Genomic DNA, 22,756 nt, shown 5'->3' with positions numbered 1-22,756 from the left:
TATGATACGGTACGATAAAATACAATACGGTACGATACGATACAATACAAAGCAGTACGATACAATACAATAAAATACGATACAATAAGATACGATATGATATGATACGGTACGATAAAATACAATACGGTACGAATACAATACAATACGGTACGATACGATAAAAAATATAATACGATACGGTACGATACGATACGATAAAAAATAATACGATACGGTACGATATGATACGATACAATACAATACGGTACGATACAATCCAATACGGTATGATAAGATAAAATATAATACGATACGATAAAATATAATACGATACGATAAAATAAAATATAATACGATAAAATATAATACGATACGGTACGATATGATACAGTACAATACAATACAATACAATACGGTACGATACAATAAAATATAATACAATACGGTACGATACAATACGGTCCAATACGATATGGTATGATATAATACAATGCGGTACGATACGTTACAACACGATACGATGTAATACATCACGATACGATCCAATACGATACGGTATGAGACAATACGGTTTGTTACAATATAATATGATATGATACAATACGATATGAAAGGATACGATACAATACGATACAATACGATATGATACAATATGATACAATACGATATGAAAGGATACGATACAATATGATACGATATGATACAATATGATATGATACGATACAATAGGATAAAATACGATACGATACAGTACGATATGATAGGATGTACGATATGATAAGTCATGATACCAAACGGTATGATAAAGTACGTTACAATAGGATTCCAGACAATAAGATACAACACTTTACGATACGATTCAAGACGACACATTTTGATATGCTAAGATAAGACATGATTGGATCGTACAATACGATACAACACGATACATATACATAGATGATACGATGGCTTATTGTCCTCAACGTGAAATTAGACTTTGATACCAGTCCCGCACGCATTTGGTTTAACTAGCTTTACCTGGGAGCACTTTCAATCAATCTTTATCTTTATTTGTATAGCGCCAAATCACAACAAACGTTATCTCAAGACGCTTTTACAAACATAGGAGGTCTAGACCACTCTATGTCAAATTATGAACAGAGACCCAACTTCAAGACAGGGTAAGACTCAGTCTGACCCCACCTTAATCCATCATGAGCATTGCACATCGCAGTATTTAGCTAGTTACAGTGGTGAGGAAAAACTTCCTTTTAACAGGCAGAAACCTCCAGCAGGACCAGACTCATGTTAGACAGCCATCATGCCTCGACTGAGTTGGGTCTGGAAAGACAGATAGAGGGGAGTAAGAGAGAGAGGTGATAGTGATGAGACGAGTCGTAGAAGCTGTTGCCGCTGGAGTCCAGCACGTCCGTATCAGCTGGAGTCCAGATCGTCCGCAGCAGGAGGACGTCTACGGCAGCTCAGAGGAATCTACGAGACAAGGGAGCTCAGGTACTCCAGAAAGGTCTATGGTTAGTAACTTTAATGGGACAGGAAGAGTTAAAGTAAGTGATGAGGGGGTTGGGGGGAAGAAGGTGAGCTAGGATCCCAGTGTCAGTGCGCCAGTTCCCCCGGCAGTCTAGGCCTATAGCAGCATGACAAAAGCTGGTCCAAGCCTGATCCAGCTCTAACTATAAGCTTTACTTTGACTGCAAGTTAAGCAGGGGTGCATCATAAATAAGGTAATCATGTATTGTTTTATTATGTTTCAATCAAAGTCTCCTGCAGAATAAGTATTTTAACTTTAAGACAGTGATTAGTATTATTATTATTAAATTCACTTCACTGCATTTATGACAAGAAAAACATTACGTTTTTCAATTCCAGGAGCTGAAACATTCAAATATGTGGCATGACTTGGACGGCCAATCAATTCTAAAAATCGTAGACAGTTAAGTGAGCTCAATGGATTGAGCGACCGATTAATTCAGCTCGAGTTTATCACAACATCAAGTGAATGCAGCTCTCTTCAGCAGCTGATGTTGCCCTGGGTGATGAAGCTTTTAATGCAGCTTCCATTTCCTTCAGTAAAATCTGTAAGGATGCTAATCAGCTCCTGGTGGAGGTCTAAAGTCATAGAAAGTGTTTCATTTTCCATCGTCACGTATTCGCTTTGAAATGTTTGGTGCTGAAAAGTCCACAGTAAAAGCTTCGGCTCACTCACCAGGCCTGCTAAGTGAAAGCAAAGTGAGATATCGGAGTTAAATTATGCAGCTCTTTCTCTCTGAGGCTCTCCACAGAGGCGCCTGGGGAGAAGGTGATAGACAGCGGATCTGCATCCTCTGCCGCTAACTACAGAACCAGCACACACTCGAGGTGGAGAGGGAGAAAATGCTCGAGCTGAGAGCGGGACTCTGGATTCCTACGCTCTTCTGAAAGCCCTCTCGGGGATGCAAGGAGAGGATGCACGGGGGACAAACAGATACGACTGCATGTGAATAAGGTCAAGTGCACTCTTTGGGAAGAGCCTATATGAAAAGAGCTGCATGCATTGTGGATGTGAAAAGAGTCACATTCAGTGATCCAATGAGAAAGAGGGACAGCTCATCGTAGCCTACATGCTGGATGAAAGCGCTTGGGGGCAACTCAGCGGATGTTGACAACAGATGCGACTGACAGTCACAGAGGAAACACTTTCTCTGCGGGGTCAAAGGTCTGTGGCGGCAAATCAGAGATCACGTTGGCCCTTTTTGTTTGTTGTTGACAACAGGAGCACAAACTGAAGCTCAAATAACAAGTCTGTGTTTTAATAATCTACATAAAATAAGAGCAAAACATGATGCCTTTTTATTAAAGGTGACATATCATGCAAAATTGACTTTTTAATGGTTCTCTACCTGAAATATGTGTCCCTGTCTACAAACCCCCCGAGAATGAAAAGAATCCATTCTGCCCCTGTTCTGATTTCTCCACCTTTCTGTAAATGTGTGCTGAAACCAGCCGTTTCAGACTTCCGTGTTTTTGTTACGTAACAACAATATCCGGTCTGTCACGGAGTCAGAGCTCGGAGCTTGTTCAGCCCATAGACTGTATAAAATATTACTGAATCCCTCCCCCGTTTTTCATTACCTGCACACATGTGTGCTAACAAGGAGCTTAGGAGGGAGGCATGCTAGTTGTAGGCTGTCTTAATAAACACAAAGGTCGGTTTTACTCCCCACGTCTGCAGATTTGAAGATCTAGTGGATGATTTTTATTTGTCATGGATAAGTGCTAGCGCTAATTAGCATAGCCACATAGCTATATGTTCATAGCTGTAGCTGTAGCTGTGTACCAAGACACATGTCGACATACTGACAAATAAAACAACAAGAAACACTAAATCTGTGACCAATCGTTCAGAAAGGTCCTGCTACAGGCGCCTCTCCGTCAGGATCAGATTCTGGATCAGATTCAGAGGGTTGAAGTAACGCGATCTCTGAGCAGCCGTGTATATTCAGCCAACATGTAAACATTAGATGAACGTGCTGGAGAGCCGAGGCCACACCCACTTCCTGAGGGGGCGTGGTCAGAGGGAAAACGGAGTGTTCTGATGAGGAATGAAGAAGAGGGCTTTTCAGGCAGACCAGAATCTGATTTCAAAGTGTTTTTTTGAGCATAAACTTTAAAGAAGTGTTTTGGGGACCTCTTAGACCAATATATATTGATGAAAAAAGCGTGATATGTCCCCTTTAAGACTTCAATATGTCAAGCTTGATTTAAAGATCACGTTTTGAATATTTTTCCACACTACACGTCCTTATTAGGCAAAGAATATTCCAGCATGTTAGGTTCACACTAAAACATTATGATCTGTACACATGGGCTTAGTTCAGTCTGTTATCTACGGTGGCCCTCAAGGTGAACAGCACAGATATTTCTTAACACAGAAAATATTTCAGGGAACAGCAAAGACAAGTCAATAAACCCGAAATGTATAATATCAAAAACATTTATTTTAATGGCAAAAAAAATCTTGAAAAAACAGTTCACAAAAACAAAAATATTCCATAAAATAGTAAAGAAATACTGATAAATTGCTGGAATATTTCAAGAGGCAAAATATATTTTTGAAACAAAAAAAATTCACAAAGATTTCATTAAACTAAAAAAAAAAAATTAACTGAAGGACTACATAAAGTGTGAAACCATTTTTGTATTTCATTAAAATGTTTGCCTTCCATTCAATATTTATGCAATTTAACCAATTTGTGTGCATTTTATTTAATGTTTTTTTTAAATTTCATTAAATTATTTTCTTTTGCATCTTTTTGCCTTTCAAGATTTTTTTTTTTGCTTTTTTATTTTTGTGTTTCATAAAATGTTTTTGTGTTTTGTGAAATGTTTTTTCTTATTGTGGATTATTTTAGCCTTTCGATAAATATTTTTGCATTGAATTAATTTGTGAGCTTTTTTTAAAATTCTTTTGAATTTCATTAAATATTTTTTCTTATGCAATTATTTTATGTGTTTTTTCTTCCGTTCATGAAATATTTTTGCTTTTGCATTTATTTATTTTTGTGTTTCATAAAATGTTTTGTGAAATGTTTTTTTCTTATTGTGGAATATGTTTGCCTTTCATGAAATATTTTAGCATTTTAACTTATTTTTGTGCTTTTTTAATGTTTTTAAATTTCATTAAATGTTTTTCTTCCTTTGCAATTTTTTTTTTTTTTTTTTTTAGAAATATTTTTGCTTCTGCATTTTTTTAATTTGTTTTATTTCTTATTAAGGATATTTTTTTCCTTTCATTGAATATTTTTGCATTTTGTGAATTTATTACATGTTTCATTAAATGTTTTTGGGGTAACTGAACTGTGTTTTTAAACAAATATTTTTGCACCATTTAATTATGTATTTGTATATTTTTTGTAAATTGATTTTGTGTTTCATGATATGTAGTGTAGATATTAAGTGACTTGTTTTTGCTGTCATGAAATGTTTGTGTAGTTGTCTCTCCGGGCCACCGTAGCTCTCCCACATAACGGTCTGCTCCTTATAATGAAGCAGGGGCAGTTTAAACAGGTCAGAGTCTCAGCCCTCATTGATCAGCCCGGTTGTCACTCTCCTTCTCACCGAGCTGCCCCTCGGTTCCGCTCGGTAACCCTCGGTAACGCTCGGGCCTCTCATTGGTCGAGAGGGACGTCAGTGAAACCGTGTTCCTGCCGTAATAGGGCACTAAGCTTGTTCGAGGTTTATCTCCTGGAAACGCCCCTTTCTCCCTCAATCTCGACACCTGATTGGCTTAACCATCATCCATCCACTGACGTACACAAACAACACATCCGGATTGGCTGAGTTGAATTTCAATCACACGGACAGAACGCTCCAATTGGCTGGCAGCGCTGTCCGTCATCGTCCATTTGTCCTCGGATTGGTGCAGCAGCGCGGGGGGGCGGGACCTCCACGGGCTCGGTCTTCAAGGCTCGCGGAGAGCGAATGTCGTCATGAGCGGTGGGTAGGAATTAAAAGATCTGTGTTTATTTCACTTTCTGCTTCTAAAACAGGAATCTGCATTAAACTGAGCAGCACGCGACTTCACGAGCTGCACATAAGAGTGTTTACGGGGCGCGAGGGCGGATATGTGAACCACAATAAGCAAAGCACTTCCGGTAAAGAGGCTGTTTCTGTTATCAAAGAGAGTTTAGCTAGCAAGAGATGCTACAGCTAACTCTGTAATCTCCTTTATTTTGAAACCCTTCCGTTAGAGTCTCTCCTCACTGACACAGAGAGGTGTTTACATGATGTCAGATATCATCCCATCCTGTTTGGGTGAAACTAAGCCGCACAATCAGCTTAAGCTAGCTGCTAGCTTCATCCCCCTCTCCCGTCTGCTCAGAATGGACAGTTAGCCTCGCAGCTAACGCTAGCTAGCTGTCCCCAGCAGACAAACCTCAGTCTGTGTTTGATGGCGGCGCTATTATGAGGCCGCAGTGTTTCTCTGTGTGTGTGTGAGTGTGTATCAGGCTTAAAGACACACTTACACTCACACACACACCTGTGTTTGGTGGTGAAACCTCTGCAGCAGGGTTCATTGTTGTGAAAGTCTGCGCTGAGTTTCTGCAGCAGCAGCTCTGACATCCCAAACATGCAGCCAGGAGAGATTAGAGAGGCTGAGCAGGCTGAAATATCCCCGTGTCAAAGTGTGTGGGTTCACAGAGGAGTGGTGTCACACACACAGTGGAGGGGAGTCACACACAGCTGGACTCACAACACTTTCACTTAATGAGGCAGGAGGCTGGAGCAGAGGATCCAGCTCCTGTTCTGCAGCCTGAGGTTCTTCTGTCAGGGGGAAGAGGACTAAGTAGGGGTGTAACGATTCGATTCGTATCACGATTCGTGGTCGCCGATATGATCAAAGGACGATGTTGGTTCATTTAGAACGATACCATCCGAAACGATTCAGTGACTTGAAATCGATTCAGTAACTTTTCAGCCAAAAATTCATCCAGTGTGACTGTGAGATAAATCCCTTGATACTGGACAGTCTTAGATTCCTGTTGTTACCATGATGTTGTTGGCCTGAGACGAGTTTGGTCCTCGTCTCTGACTGAACATGCTGACGAGACCTGAGGCTTCTGCAGAGCGGGAACACTGCAAGAGGTTCCTGGATGGCCGGCGTTGTGTGAAATCCCATGGCGCTTTAGTAGGCGGTTGGATAGATTTGTGGTTTTGCCGTGGTACTTAACTTAAGACCTTTACATATCCTACAAACAGCGAGCGACTTATTTAGAACATCTCCATCTTTGCAAGAAGCCAAAGTGTTTCCACACACTGGACCGCAGTGGTTAAGATAAGATAAGATAAGATAAGATAAGATAATCCTTTATTCGTCCCACAACTGGGAAATTTAAGTGTCACAGCAGCAAAGTAGACAGTGCAAAACAGTATAAAGCAAACAAGAGCCTATAAAATTGCACATGTAAGAAGAGAAGGATGAACTGGATTGGGGAAATATTGCACTTGAGTCCATTTTGGTGATGTTATTGTTATTGGTTAGAGAGTCTGACCACTGCAGGAAGAAATCTCTGTGAGACACCGCGGGTGAAGAAGTCTGTCACTGAACGAGCTCCTTAGTGTTGTTATGGTCTCCTGGAGGAGATTGCTTGATCATTTCTGCAGTCCGCCATGCTGTGTTTTGTTGTCTGCTGGCGCCTGGTGAATGTTGCACAGACAGGCAGCCTGAATTGAGTAATGTCTAACGTCTTTATCATTTAAAAGTGTTAAAAACCCACATCCATATAAAGTCTGCTGTGATTAAATCCAATGTGTTATTCCCTAGTATGGATACAATCGATGTATTACCTTTTAAAACGATGTTAGATCGATATACGTCGTACAGAAGGCTAACTTGCCGAGCACAGATGGATGTAGTCGGATGATAGGAATATAAATGGATACATTGATGTAATGGATGAATCGTTACACCCCGAGGACTAAGTGACAGATTGAAGCTGTACATGTTGAGGATTGGAGTCTGGAGTGTGTCACATGTTGTGTTTTCTGTTGTTTGTGTGGATCCTGTGTTACTGTGTTCTCTTTCATACGATACTGCTGCTGCACGATTAATCTAATCGCAGTCATGATGTGAGAACATGCGTTTATGTAACCACACAAAAAGCTGTGATTGTGATTTCGATAGCTCGATGTGTGTGAGATCTTCCTCTGAAACATCTGATACAGAGAGAGCTTTGTATTCAGAATATCCTGACTGACACGCTGCTCTTCAGATATCTGATCTGAGAGACTCTCCTTGTTTTGATGATCCAGATTGATTATGATAAGAGGCTGCAGACAGATGATGGTTGTGGCTATTTATGCTCTGCAGCTAGGGTTGCAAAGGGGTGGAAAGTTTCCGGTAAATTTCCATGGGAAGTTAAACTGGGGAATTTTGGAAATATTCCAAATTGGAATTTATGAGAATTTAATGGAAAAGTATCATATCCACGCATAAATATTTGTTTTGTTCTAAGCAGACATCCATCCAAAATAATACAATTTAAACAGATTTATTTGTAAGTAGAACTTTATCAAGTGTTAAATATTTTATTGAACAATCAATTATTTCATTGAAGAACAAAAACATGAATGTTGAGTTAAATATTACTCATCCCCCAGACTCATCCCATTCAAAAATTACCAAAAATGCAATCCCAAAAAAGTCCCATTCAAAATGTTAAATTAAAAGTGCCTGTCTCCCTCTATAAAAGTCCCATTCAGAATGTTAAATAAAAAGAGCCCCTCTCCCTCCAACAAAGTCCCATTCAAAATGTTAAATTAAAAGAGCCCCTCTCCCTCCAAAAAAGTACAATTCAAAATGTTAAATTAAAAGAGCCCCTCTCCCTCCAAAAAAGTACAATTCAAAATGTTAAATTAAAAGAGCCGCTCTCCCTCCAAACAAGTACCATTCAAAATGTTAAATTAAAAGAGCCCCTCTCCCTCCAACAAAGTCCCATTCAAAATGTTAAATTAAAAGAGCCCCTCTCCCTCCAAAAAAGTACCATTCAAAATGTTAAATTAAAAGAGCCGCTCTCCCTCCAAACAAGTACCATTCAAAATGTTAAATTAAAAGAGCCCCTCTCCCTCCATAAAAGTCCCATTCAAAATGTTAAATAAAAAGAGCCCCTCTCCCTCCAAAAAAGTACCATTCAAAATGTTAAATTAAAAGTGCCCCTCTCCCTCCAAAAAAGTACCATTCAAAATGTTAAATTAAAAGAGCCCCTCTCCCTCCAAAAAAGTCCCATTCAAAATGTTAAATTAAAAGAGCCCCTCTCCCTCCAAACAAGTACCATTCAAAATGTTAAATTAAAAGTGCCCCTCTCCCTCCAAACAAGTACCATTCAAAATGTTAAATTAAAAGAGCCCCTCTCCCTCCAAACAAGTACCATTCAAAATGTAAAATTAAAAGAGCCCCTCTCCCACCAAAAAAGTCCCATTCAAAATGTTAAATTAAAAGAGCCGCTCTCCCTCCAAACAAGTACCATTCAAAATGTTAAATTAAAAGAGCCCCTCTCCCTCCAAACAAGTACCATTCAAAATGTTAAATTAAAAGTGCCTGTCTCCCTCCAAAAAAGTCCCATTCAAAATGTTAAATTAAAAGTGCCTGTCTCCCTCCATAAAAGTCCCATTCAAAATGTTAAGGTTGGCGTCCTCATGCCTGTGCTGGTTCCTCATGTCTCTGGTGGAGTGGTTATATATCAGTTTAAGCAGACACAGCCTACATACAACTTGATCTCCATTTACTAGATCAACATACTGACAAACCACGCCGTGCTACCACATGACATCATCACCCGTGCTCGTTTACATCCAGGTAGTAGAGCTGCAGAGCGTTATGACAGAAGCCAAGAACAAGAGCTACAGCCAGGTTGCAACGCTACAGCTGACACCCAACATGTGACATTTTGGGCCTAGAGTGATGTATAGAAATATCACACCTTGAACTGGCGGCACGAAAAGGGGTCAAGGACGTGGTCTCTGCATATGTGGTGTGAGCCTTTAACCGCTGAGATAAACCAGGACCACATGTCAGCTGTGTTTGTGTTTGCTCTGTGAACAAGCTGTCAGTTCTTTTACAGGAGATCAAATCCAGCTGCTCCTGATGTGAGAATACTAGTTTTACTACTTTCATATAAATGTTTAGAGAAAGATAGAAAGGCAGATTATTGTAAACCAGCTACGCCATCCTTGGTGACAGACATGTACTCAACACTAAAAGGCGTTTTTCAACCGCAGGAACTTTACCTCTGAACTACGTGCATTTCGACTGGTGGACCCAGGGTCTAAATTTAGTTCAGGGGTAGTTATCTCGCCCCTAAAAAGCCCCTGCTAGGGGGGGAAGTACTTTTCAAAGGTCCCAGGACTTTAGGAGGGCGGGGCCTGCAATGCTGAACGTGTCTGATTGGTCAATTAACTGCAGTGTTTTTATCCCGCCCTCCATCCACAATAACATCACACACATCTGTGATTCTCTTGATTTAGCAGCTTGTAACAGTAGTCTTCTCTCAGCCCACCGTGAATGCGTCTCTCCTCCCGGTGTTCCGGTTTTAAAAGTGACCCTGTAAACTGGAGACCTTCAGCTGAACGTGTCAGTGTTTGTGGAGTTTACACAGCTGTCGAAACACAGAGGGAGTTCCTGGGAATGCAAACTAGTTTAGTTTTTATTAAGAATTCAAAATATCCTCATCAGATATTTAATGATGGTCTAAAGACGTTTATGAGGGATGCATCCGGCTGAGAGTCTCCAGTTAACAGGGTTGCTGTTTAAACCAAAACACCGGCCGTGTTCATGTTTTTCTGCTTTTGGAGCACAATTTCAAATTTGAGGAAAATGTATTTTTTCGACAGGGACCGGGTCAACTTTTTTTCAAAAAATTTCTTGCAAAATTTTTCTTGTCAAATTTTAATTTTTAATTTTTAATTTTTTTTTCAATTTTTTTTTCAATTTTTTTTTCGATTAAAAAAAAATAAATAAAAAAATTCAAAAAAAAAAAGCTAATTTTTTTGGTCATCTTTTTTTTTTTTTTTTTAATTTAATTTTTTTTTTTGTTTTTCAATTTAATTTTTTTTTTTTTCAATATTTTTTTCCAAAATTTTTCTTTTTTGTATGTGTGTGTACTTTTCAAAAGAATAAGCTCATCTCATCCCATTCTGAGGAAATCATGAATATTTGAAGGGAAATTGTTTTAATTCCTTTAAAAGATTTGATTTAAAAATGACAGAGGGATGATGCCGTCGCCGTGTTTCTCAGTTCAGTAGGATTGTCCTCTGATGTCCTTGAACAGTCCGACCTCTGACCCCTCAGGCGGCCTGAATGTGACTCTGTGTGTGTCTCTGTGTTTTCCAGAACAACAGGACAGTATGGCCACCACTGTTGCTGTCAGTCCCAGTGAATACCTTCAGCCCTCCAACGCCTCCACACAAGTGAGTAACGGCCAGATGTTCCTGCTGCTGCTGCCCTGGCGTAATCATCTCTCATTACCCATGATGCACTGCACACACTGGAGGCTGCATAGAGTGACTGATGCTTGAGTTAAAATGAACTCAATTTTATTTGTACAAAAAATGACACATGAAGATAACAAATTTACCCTCTTCTCCCTCCCCGTGCATACCTGTTCATACGACCTCCTGCCACAAACTAAATTCACATTCAGAAAGAGAAAATAAGAGCTACAATTAAAATGAATAAATATGTCAATATATAAGAATAAAAAATTAAAATAAAATACAAAATAATTAACAAAATAAATACAAATAAATTAGATAATTCACTAAGATGAATACATACATAATAGAATAACAATAATTCATAATATAAGAATAATAAATACAAATAAATAAATGTAATGAGAAACTAAAATATATTAATACATAAAAAAACCCAACATAAAAATAAATAATTCAAATAATAATAGATACAATAATTAACTAACATAATCGTATGCATTAAATTACAATAAAATAAATAAGATAATTCATGAAAATAAATAGATACTCCAAAATAAAATAATAGCGGGGCGCTGGTGGCCTAGCAGTCTAAGTGCCCCACATACAGAGGCTAAAGTCCTCATCGCAGAGGTCACTGGTTCTACACCCACTGTCTTCACCCACTCTCTACTCCCCACATTTCCTGTTCAGCTGTCCTATCAATAAAGGCAAAAAGCCCCAAAAATATAACTTAAAAAAAACAAAAAATATATATATATAATAGAAAAGTTATAAAAGCCGTCTTCAGCAGTACAGCCCAAATATTTTTTAAGGATTTCAGGTTGGCCAATACGATTTTAAGCCCACACCCTGGATCAATCAGTCAGTCTTTATTTATATAGAATCAAATCCCAACAAATGTTCTCCTCAGACTCTTTCCGAACAGAGCAGGTCTAGACCGGACTCTATGTTCTATTATTAACAAAGACCCAACATCAAGACAGTGTATCTCCAGCCTGTTTGTCCTAACTGGATCATGTGTGACTGTTCCTCCCTGCAGGACGCTCAGCCCTCTCCTCTGGCCCTCCTAGCTGCCACCTGCAGTAAAATCGGCCCCCCTGCTGCTCAGGCTCCCGTCGCTTCTCCTCCACCGCAGCCGCAGCCTCGTAGACTCCTCCCCATAAAGCCGGCTCCGATCGCCCCCGCTCCTCCCAAAAACCTGGGCTTCCTCTCACACAAGGGGAATGTGATCCAGCTCCCTGCCGGCCTGGGCTCCTCGGCCTCTGGCAGCCCCATCGTGCTCACCATCCAGCAGAGCCCGGCTCGCACCAGCGCCCCCGCTCCTGCCAACATCCAGTACCAGATGGTGCCTCAGATCCAGGGAGCTCAGACGATCCAGGTGATGCCACAAGGCGGGCAATTCCAGCTCATCCCAGGCACCAACCAGGCCATCATCACCACACCCATGACAGTCCCAGCCCCCGCCGCCGCCACCGCCCCCATCACCCCCCAGAAGACTCTAGCCATCAAACCCTCCCCGAAGCTGCGCAAGCAAAACAACTCTGCTGCCAACATGGTGCAGCTGCCCGGAGGCCTCACGCTGCCGCTCAACGTGGCGACAGGCGAGGTGGGAGGGGCTCAGATCATCACAGAGACGGCAGCGGCCCCGCCCACTCCGGGAAAGGGGCGACGAGGAAGGAAGAAGAAAGTGATTCTCACTGCTCAGCTCCCTCCTCCCCCTCCAGCACAGTCCCCGCCCCCTGAGCAGATGGAGACCATCCTGATAGAAGCTGGAGACAACATCATACAGGTGAGGCTGCAAGGAACCACTTCAGTGAACGTTAGCAAAAGGAATGAGACTAACCCCCCTGTTTCTATATTTACAGGCCGGTAACAACCTCCTCATCGTGCAGAGTCCAGGGCAGCCGGCGATGGTGCAGCAGGTCCAACTGGTCCAGTCCAAACCCGAGTCTCAGGTGGTTCAGATCCCGCAGCAGGCCCTGAAGGTGGTGCAGGCTGCTTCTGCCACGTTGCCACAGGTCCCACAGAGACAGTCGGCCCCGACGAGTCTGCAGGTCACTCCGACAGACCCGTCACCCACTCAGGTATCCATGAAACACTTTAAACACAGAGGGGAACATTTCACAGTTTAATCTATAGTTACTTTTGATAGACTGAAAGCAATACAATGATATGATAGCATGAAGTCACGTGAGACTTTTTAATTTAAAATGTTTCAACTTTATTCATAGATTTTTAACATTTTAGACAGACAGTGTGATATACAACATAAGGTATAAAAATATAGAATAAACATCAGTTGTCACATCTGAATGTCAACTCCCTTTCCCACCCACCACCCATTACAAGGCCATTCAACAACTACAAAAAGGAATAATAATAATACAAATAAGTAGATAAATAAATAATAAGATAAAATAATAATGATGAAAAAAAATGGGAAAAAATAATATTAAAATAGAATAAATGTGAGACTTTAAAGGAGATGGAGAAATATCTACAATGTTTTTTGTTTATAATATTATATATATATATTTTTTTTTAATTTAACCATCCATCTATCTATTTATTTATTTTAATCATGCATTTTAAAAATGTACTTATTTTTATTTTATTTATTTTTATTATAATAATGTATTGTATTTATTATTACTTGATTTCATTTATTTTTCTCTATTTATTTAATCAATTACTTCATATTTCATTTTTATTTTAACATCAATATATCAATTTTTTTTTCTAATTATGTATTTTATAAATGTACATATTTCTATTTTATTAATTTTTATTATAATAATGTATTGTATTTATTATTACTTGATTTCATTTATTTTTCACTTTATTTAATTATTATTTATTTTACTTTTTTATTTAATTAATTATTATTTTATTTGTTTATTTTAATAATTATGATCATCATTATTATTATTTTTTTATTTTTTATTATTTAATTTAAATAATTTTAACTACTTTTAAATTGTACCCCTTTAGAGTTCTTTTAAAGAATTTTTATGTCTTTCAAAATATGTTTTATTTCTTGATGATTGTATGACCCTCTTGTTTTATTTTGCTGCCCAGGTAAAGCACATTGGAACCTGTTTTTTGAAAAGTGCTCTATAAATAAAAGTCTAATAATAATAATAATTATCTATTTATTTATTTTTATTTGTATTATTATCTATGTATTTATTTATTTATTAGGGATCTCATGTATTATTATTCTACTGTGTCAAACATTAAACATCTCCTCTCTTCAGTTCATCTTCAAAACAGCATCAGGCGAGTGGCAGACAGTTCAGCTTCAGGACTCCACGTCCACGGCAGTCACACCCACCACACCGGTCTCACCCATCACCTCCATCTCACCCCCGGCCGCCACCAAGAGGACGCTGGCGGGGGGGCGGAAGGAACGGACTCTGGCAAAGATTGCTCCGGCGGGGGGGATGATATCACTGAACGCCTCGCCGCTCACCTCTGCGACTCAGGCGGTGCAGACGATCAGCATCAACGGGGTCCAGGTTCAGGGGGTTCCTGTCACCATCACAAACGCAGGGGGTGAGAGAGATGTTGACTTGTTCTGTTCTTTGACTCTTTAAAGTTTAAAAAGGAAGATTATTTAGATTTCAGAGGAACCTGGCAGCTCTGGTTGGCCTCTTGCTGAGTCTCTAACACCACGTCTGTCTCTGTGTTTCAGGCCAGCAGCACCTCACGGTCCAGACGATGCAGGGCGGAGGGCTCCAGCTGGCTACAACGCCGGGCCAGCAGGCCATCCAGGTGGACCAGACCCTCACCCTTGAGCTGCCCAGCCAGCCAGGTGAGAAGAAGAGACGGATGGCCTGCACCTGTCCCAACTGTAAAGACGCAGATAAGAGGTGAGTGTGTCGAACAAACACGCTTTACATTTCTATCTCTGACAGAAGGAGACTTATAATGGCTGGAGTGTGGGGGATACATTCATGCTGACGCTTCAGTTTAGTTTCCTGTTGTTTTGGGACTCAATCATTAGAAATAGAAGCTTATTATCAGACCATGCAAACAGAGAAATGACACTGAATTTGTTGCGTGTGATCTGCAGGCCGGGCGAGGTCGGAAAGAGGAAGCACATCTGCCACGTCCCCGGCTGTGAGAAGACGTTCAGGAAAACGTCGCTGCTCCGAGCTCACGTCCGGCTGCACACCGGCGAGAGGCCTTTCGTCTGCAACTGGGTGTTCTGTGGGAAACGTTTCACACGCAGCGACGAGCTGCAGCGGCACGCCAGGACGCACACAGGTCTGTGTGAAAAACCTCTTTCATGTTTTTACTTGGGGTTAATCCACCATGAGCAGAGCACCATGCAGCATTTAGCAAGTTACAGTGGCAAGGACAAACTTCCTTTAACAGGCAGAAACCTCCAGCAGGACCAGACTCATGTTAGACACACATCTGCTGAGACCGTGTTGGAGAGAGGGATAGAGGGAGATGAAGAGAGAGAGAGAGATGATAGTGGGGAGACGGATAGTAGTAGTTGTAGCAGCTGGAGTCTGGACCACGTCCACAGCAGCAGAGATCCAGAGGAACCTACGAGACAAGGGAGCTCAGGGACTCCAGAAAGGTCTAAGAAAAGAGAGAAGAGAGGGAGACCAGAAGAAAGAAAAAGAGGAGAAGAAATGGTGAAGGAATGACAGAAGGAAAGGAGGGGATAAGAAAAGGAGACATAAAGGATGAAGAAACATGGAAAGAACAAAGAGAGAAAGAAGTGAAGAAAGAAAGAAAGAAAGACAGAAGGAAAAAGGAATGAAAGAAAGAAGGAATGAAAGAAAGAAAGAAAGAAAGGATGAATGACAGACCCCAAAAAAGGAATCTACAGCAGAGATCCAGAGGAACCTACGAGACAAGGGAGCTCAGGGACTCCAGAAAGGTCTAAGAAAAAGAGAGAAGAGAGGGAGACCAGAAGAAAGAAAAAGAGGAGAATAAATGGTGAAGGAATGACAGAAGGAAAGGAAGGGGTAAGAAAAGGAGACTCAAAGGATGAAGAAACATGGAAAGAACAAAGACAGAAAGAAGTGAAGAAAGAAAGAAAGAAAGAAGGAAAGAAAGAAAGAAAGAAAGAAAGAAAGAAAGGATGAATAACAGACCCCAAAAAAGGAATCTACAGCAGAGATCCAGAGGAACCTACGAGACAAGGGAGCTCAGGGACTCCAGAAAGGTCTATGGTTAGTAACTTTAATGGGACAGGAAGAGTTAAAGTGAGAGACAGGCAGAGAGAGGAGAGAGAGGGAAAGACAGGATCCCAGTGTGTCAGTCTCAGCCTATAGCAGCATAACTAAGACCTGGACCAAGCCTGATCCAGCTCTAACTATAAGCTTTATCAAAAAGGAAAGTTTGAAGCCTACTCTTAAAAGTAAAACAAAGAATATTAGTGAACTGGAGGCCAGTGTGCGTTAGGAATGAGCTAAGATTCCTAAGGAGAAGGTGTCTGGCCATGCATCACGTTGAAAGAGCGCTCTACTGAGTACTAAAGATGCCCGTCATGAAGAAGTTGAATAATTTGAGACTTCTGTAGTCGTTAAAAGTGGAATTTTTTTGTTGAAACTTGAGAAAACACTCGCAAACTTTAGTTTTGTCAAGCTATTTAAATTGCTCTTGATTGATTTGTTTGTAAATTTTACAACTAAACCTAATTTGTAAAGGGGTATGAATAATTGTGAGTGCAACTGTAACTGTTTGATACCGTCTCAGCTTTCTTTAAGGTTTATCAAAACAAGAGTGTGTGTGTCTTTAATAATGTAGCACAAAAAGAGACCCACCTTGTGATTTAAAGAAGCTCTTTTATGTTTTTATTTGGTGTGTTAGAAAGAAGGGATTTGGTTTAACACAGAAAAAAGCACGGCTGATACACCAGGGTGTCGTCAGCGTACGGTTTGACGTCTTGTACGCCTTTTTCTGAGCTAGGTTTTGTGAGTTTTATGAGCAAACCTGGCGGGGAAAGGCGATTAAAAGTGATTTTATTTGTTATTAAAATGACTTCGTTTGGAAGATTTCACCGCCTTCGTAAAAACACAAACCAGTCATAAATCAACGTCCTGTTTGTTTGCCCCACAGGAGACAAGCGCTTCGAGTGCAGCCAGTGTCAGAAGCGCTTCATGAGGAGCGACCACCTGACGAAGCATTACAAGACTCACATAAACACCAAGAACCTGTGAGCTACCTGTAAACAAACTCTCAGAAACTGAAGACTGTGTTAGAGGAAGGAGGGGCGGAGGAGACGATACCAAGGGAGCGTCTGTGACTCACCCCATTATGGGAGATAACCCCCCCACCCCCAACCCCCCTCCCTTAAAAAGTCCCTGTATCCCCTCTCTCTCCTCTAGAACTCCATGTAGCGTGATGTACAAAGAAATCCTCCCTGGTGGACTTCAAACTCATCCAGCAAAGTGATTAATAATATTATTTTCTCCTCTGGTCTGAGCGGAGGCCAAAAAAACCCGCTGACTGAACCGAGACGAGATGGCCAGGCTTCAGACGCATATGCTTAACTCTGCTTTCTTATTTATGAACTTCTCTGAGGGAAGAGTGACACAGATTCATCCACCGAAAACCAGGACTCCAGTCAGTCAAAACATTTCCTCTGTTCCAAAAATGCTGCTTGGTTTTTTATTTGTTGTGAACAGCGCTCCCATGATTTGGCTCCCAGGTACCAAAAAAAAAGAAAACAATCTCTGGATTTGATTTAAATCTGTTTCATCTTAGAGGAATTTTCCTTTAAGCTGTTGAAACTAAACTTGTACACCCCAAAACGTTTGGGAACGTCACTGAAAACTCTCCAAACACGACTTCTGAAACACTTCAGAAGTTTACATTGGCTATTTTTAAAGTGTGTGTATGCATACTATTATGCTAATTATAATTAATAAACTATTTATAACGTTTTCATACAATTGTTACAAGCTGATTTACTAAGTAGAAAATGTTGAACACACAAATGAAAACAGACGAAATGGGACTCAAAGTTGCAGTTAGAAAATACGAATTTCATTTTTCCCCTTGCATGTTTTCTTTGAGGGTACTAATAAGACTCGTCTGAGTTCAATCCAAGGGTTGAGACACAGTCGTTTAGCTGCCAAGACCTCAGGACCTGAAGTCACGGTGCCTTAAAAACCTTCATTTGAGTTTTAAAATCGATTTCTGAACATGCAGCCGCAATTTAAGAGACAAAAGTACACCTTTCAAAGCACCATCAAGTAAAAGAACTGGACAACATTCAAGCCATTTTATAGAAAACACAGCCTCTTGCAATTTGCAGCAGTTCTGACATTATGGGGGTTATTTTCCACTACTAAGAACATTCTTTGAGACCATCCAGAGGCTTTGAAGGGGTTCAATTCTCAACCATATGTTGTGATACATCAAACTCTTGCAGCGTCAGGATTAAGCATGCATTTGAAAAACAAAAGAGGACCCAGAATTGAACCTTGAGGAACACCAGAGCCTCCCAAATTTTCAGACGAGGCTGTACTTTCATTGGGTCAAAGTTAAGTGTTGCAATGCAAAAACATGAATTTGGAAAATATAAGAGGACCCAGGATTGAACCTTGTGGAACACCAGACCCCTAAAATGTTCTAAATAGGAAAGAACTTTTATGGGAGACTGTTATCAAAAACTACAAACAAGATAGGACCCTGTTTGATCTTTGTGTAACATCAGATCCTGACAAATTTTCTAGATGAGGATGTGGTTTTGTGGCTCACCCTTTTTAAAAACTGCTTTTGGGTCAAATTGAAGAAAAACACCACACTTTTAAAAACCCAGGAGGACCCAGTTCAGGTCCTTGTGGAACCCCAGACCCTCCCAAATTTTGTAGACGAGGCCGTACTTTTTTAATGTACCATAATCAAAACCTGCCTGGTTTAAGTGAAGCATGATGTGACAATGCAAAAACTTCATTTTGGCGAACAATTGAGGACCCAGTTCTGATCCTTGTGGAACCCCAGATCCTCCCAAAAGGCTGTACTTTTGTACTGTACCATAATCGAAAACAGTTTATGGGTCAAAATGAGACTCAAAGTCACTAAAGAAGCATGTTTATGTGGAACAATAGAGGACCAAGGATTGGTCTTTGTGGAACACCAGACTCTCCCAAATGTATAACTTGAAAGCATGAATTCAGAGAACCGAAGAACATCAAAGATTACTCCTCGTCAAACACCATACTGTCAGAAATTGTTCATTGATCAACCTCACAGTTTTTGTAGATGCGGCCGTACTTTTGTAATGTCAGAATTTGAAGGCATGTTTCTGGAGATCGAAAAGAGGACCAAGGGTTGATCCTTGTGGAACTCCAGACCCTCTCAGATTTTCTAATTAAAGCAGTATGTTTGTTAGGAACCATCATCGGAGGCTGTGAATGGATAATGTGCAGGGTGTCGTAAATGTAGAATAATAGAGGACCTAGAACAGATCCCTGTGGAACACCACATTTGACACTATCCAAATCTTCTCTTCAACTGAAGCGGATATTTTGTGGAGTACTAGCCACAATAACTGGGACTAAGCCGAGCACTAACAGGGTACAAGGGAGAAGTTACATCTTTAATATTTGGCAGATTCGTTTTGACTCCTGATTCAAAGTAGTCCAAACTGCTCATGAGCACAGCAAAGGAAAACAAACGTTTGATCACTTCCATTATTGAAGTTAATGGATAATTCTTATATGGAGTAGAGGGCTGATCATATAAACGTTAGGAGGCTGTGCAAACAAAACAGGATGTTTGCTTTTCCTTTTAACAAAATCAATATATAACCTTAGAAAGATATTTAATGTTCAATCTGATTAACTCATTTTTAATAATAAGCCCTCATTAAATTGATGCCAGTAATTTTATTTAACCAGGTTATCCAACTTGGATACCACAACAGGTACGCTAACCCCGAGTGCTGGGAGCATATGGTACGAAACAGCACTAAAACCTGAGCTCGGGTCATTCTACTTTACGTAGAATTCAGGCTTTGATTCCATCAGAATTCCATATTTGATCTCAGAAGTCTGAGACAGGATTCCTAATTCAGGTTTTGATCTCAGAATTCTGACTTTTGTTTCAGAATTCTTTCTTTGGTCTCAGAATTCTGATAGCAAAAGTCAGAGTTCAGGCTTTGATGTCAGAACTTTGACAAAAAAGTCAGAATTCTTGCTTTGATCTCAGAATTCAGAGACAAAAGTCAGAATTCAGGCTTTGATCTCAAAATCCTGAAACAAAAGTCAGAATTCTTGCTTTGATCTCAGAATCCGGGAAAAAAAAGTCAGAATTCAGGCTTTGATCTCAGAATCAGGGAAAAAAAGTCAGAATTCTTGCTTTGATCTCAGAATCCTGAAACAAAAGTCAGAATTCAGGCTTTGATCTCAGAATCCTGAAACAAAATCAGAATTCTTGCTTTGATCTCAGAATCCTGAAACAAAATTAGAATTCTTGCTTTTATCTCAGAATCCTGAAACAAAGTCAGAACTCAGGCTTTGATCTCAGAATCCTGAAAAAAAAGTCAGAATTCTTGCTTTGATCTCAGAATCCTGAAACAAAATCAGAATTCTTGCTTTTATCTCAGAATCCTGAAACAAAGTCAGAATTCTTGCTTTTATCTCAGAATCCTGAAACAAAGTCAGAATTCAGGCTTTGATCTCAGAATTCAAACACAAAAGTCAGAGTTCCGGCTTTGATCTCAGAATCCTGAAAAAAAAGTCAGAATTCTTGCTTTGATCTCAGAATCCTGAAAAAAAAGTCAGAATTCAGGCTTTGATCTCAGAATCCTGAAACAAAGTCAGAATTCTTGATTTGATCTCAGAATCCTCAAACAAAGTCAAAATTCTTGCTTTGATCTCAGAATCCTCAAACAAAGTCAGAATTCTTGCTTTGATCTCAGAATCCTGAAACAAAGTCAGAATTCTTGATTTGATCTCAGAATCCTCAAACAAAGTCAGAATTCAGGCTTTGATCTTAGAATCCTGAAACAAAGTCAGAATTCTTGCTTTGATCTCAGAATCCTGAAACAAAAGTCAAAATTCTTGCTTTGATCTGAGAATCCTGAAAAAAAAAGTCAGAATTCTTGCTTTGATCTCAGAATCCTGTAAAAACCAAAGTCAGAATTCAGGCTTTGATCTCAGAATCCTGAAACAAAGTCAGAATTCAGGCTTTGATCTCAGAATCCTGAAAAAAAAAATCAGAATTCAGGCCTTGGGCTTTCATCGCAGAACCTCAGAAAAATCCTGTCAGATCTCAGAAAGTTTAATTTCAGCAGCTCTTATCCTCTGCAGTATCACGTTGGTCTGTTTTCCCCAAAAAACATTTTTATACTTTTCAAAATAAAGCGTCCACATAGGAAAGAATGGTACCTGTCTGAATTCGTACTCAGCCCAGCTTACACTCTGTGTACTAATGACTGACTTCATTCCAGGGTAACTCTGCTATTCTGCTTTTACTAACAGTATTATTTCTACTTCCTGGTGTGTAGCCTATGCATCGCTGTACATATGATCAGATTTCAAAAGGCCGGACTCGACAATCCTAGGAAAGAATCTTTCTCAGGCCCCTGGTTGAATACTTTGTACATGATGTTTTTCCAGCTATGTGATAGCTTTAATTCTGAATTAACAGTTGAGAAGTTTTTGTTATGATACAGATCAGACCAGCGTTAGGCTCACTGTACAATATCCTTTGCTTTCCAGAAAACAAAGAGATGTTTTTATGTTCTTTTTAATGAACCTTTTCTAACAGGTCATTCAGTCTGTTGTGAATCTGTCTCTCTTTATTTACAGGAATACATCCACTCACTGTCAAATAAGCTTTTTGTTGTGCCATCAGAGAGCAGGTAGCCGTGTTTAGTTCTCCCTGATACTGTGACAGACATGTTTTAAAGTGCAACAGCGCCTTCTCTGGACAAAACGGAGAAATACAACCAAAAAGAAAAGACCCAGATTTGTTTTTAAAGCACTTTGAGTGTTTCACAGAGATGATAAATAACCTTACACGGCCAATATTTGGTGTTTTTTTTATTTTTTAAAGACTGTGTCTGAAGACGTGATGCCATTGGGATGGATAGACAGAGCCTGCTCATATTTATGTTTGTACTTCATGTTTGAATCTGTAAATACAGTGTGTGTCTGCCGGACACGGTAAATGTAGGATATTAGAAATGAAAAGTGAAGCTGCCTAGTGTTGTGGTTGGCGTGGTCAGCCATGAAGGAAATGGATTTTTGTACAGCGTGTAAGGAATAAAATATAATGTGACATTGTATAGCTTCATTCCTGCTTTGTAAAAGACTTGTAGATCTTTTTTCTATTGAATTGAAGATGCCTCAGAAAGCTGCGCCCAGTATTTAACCTTTTCTAATTCAAGGTAACAGAATTTGTAAAATATCTTTTTGTGGTTTTAACTTATGCTACATGCTAATGTAATGTGCACTGATTAAAATCCCAGGTTACAAAATTTGTAAATCGATTGTAATGAAATATAATTACTTTTTCCAAATTCAGATATTTCTATCTCTTGGTTTCTTTGAGTTGAAAGTTCTCCGAGCCCAAATGTTATAAATGTTTATGCAGCCATTTTTTTTTTTTTTGTTCTTAGCAGAGCCCAGAGAACCAGCAGTTTATATAACAACATGTGTAAAGGTGCTAAACATATAATTGCTCCTTTTCTACAGTCACCTCTCAATAAACAAATCAATCTGTTTATTCTGACTCTTTTATTTGTTACCACTGAAAACCTAACATACATGAAACATACAAAAACACGTCAGTTTGATAGAATGTTAAGTATATCACTGTATGACCC

The 22,756-nt window shown here is 39.8% G+C and overlaps 1 protein-coding gene across 2 annotated transcripts; it reads left to right on the top strand.

Moving 5' to 3' along the window:
- Positions 1–5,390: 5,390 nt before the first annotated feature.
- On the top strand, positions 5,391–22,656 carry sp2 (sp2 transcription factor). 2 transcript variants are annotated; one of them, XM_034688553.1, is made up of 8 exons: positions 5,391–5,457; positions 10,850–10,926; positions 11,993–12,742; positions 12,819–13,037; positions 14,211–14,508; positions 14,648–14,825; positions 15,029–15,222; positions 17,035–22,656. In XM_034688553.1, exons 1-8 carry the CDS (start codon positions 5,451–5,453, stop codon positions 17,133–17,135), a joined length of 1,824 nt encoding a protein of 607 aa, XP_034544444.1. In that variant the 5' UTR covers positions 5,391–5,450; the 3' UTR covers positions 17,136–22,656. The 2 variants fall into 2 exon arrangements, with proteins under 2 accessions (XP_034544444.1, XP_034544446.1); XM_034688555.1 differs by lacking the exon at positions 5,391–5,457 and adding an exon at positions 5,469–5,615 and having other exon boundaries at positions 17,035–17,865.
- The last annotated feature ends 100 nt before the right edge of the window (positions 22,657–22,756 follow it).

The sequence above is a fragment of the Notolabrus celidotus genome, chromosome 7, assembly GCF_009762535.1.
Source record: "Notolabrus celidotus isolate fNotCel1 chromosome 7, fNotCel1.pri, whole genome shotgun sequence".
Lineage (NCBI taxonomy): Eukaryota > Metazoa > Chordata > Actinopteri > Labriformes > Labridae > Notolabrus > Notolabrus celidotus.
Note: the sequence above shows the minus strand (reverse complement) of the source record. Positions and strands in the feature narration are given on the sequence as shown.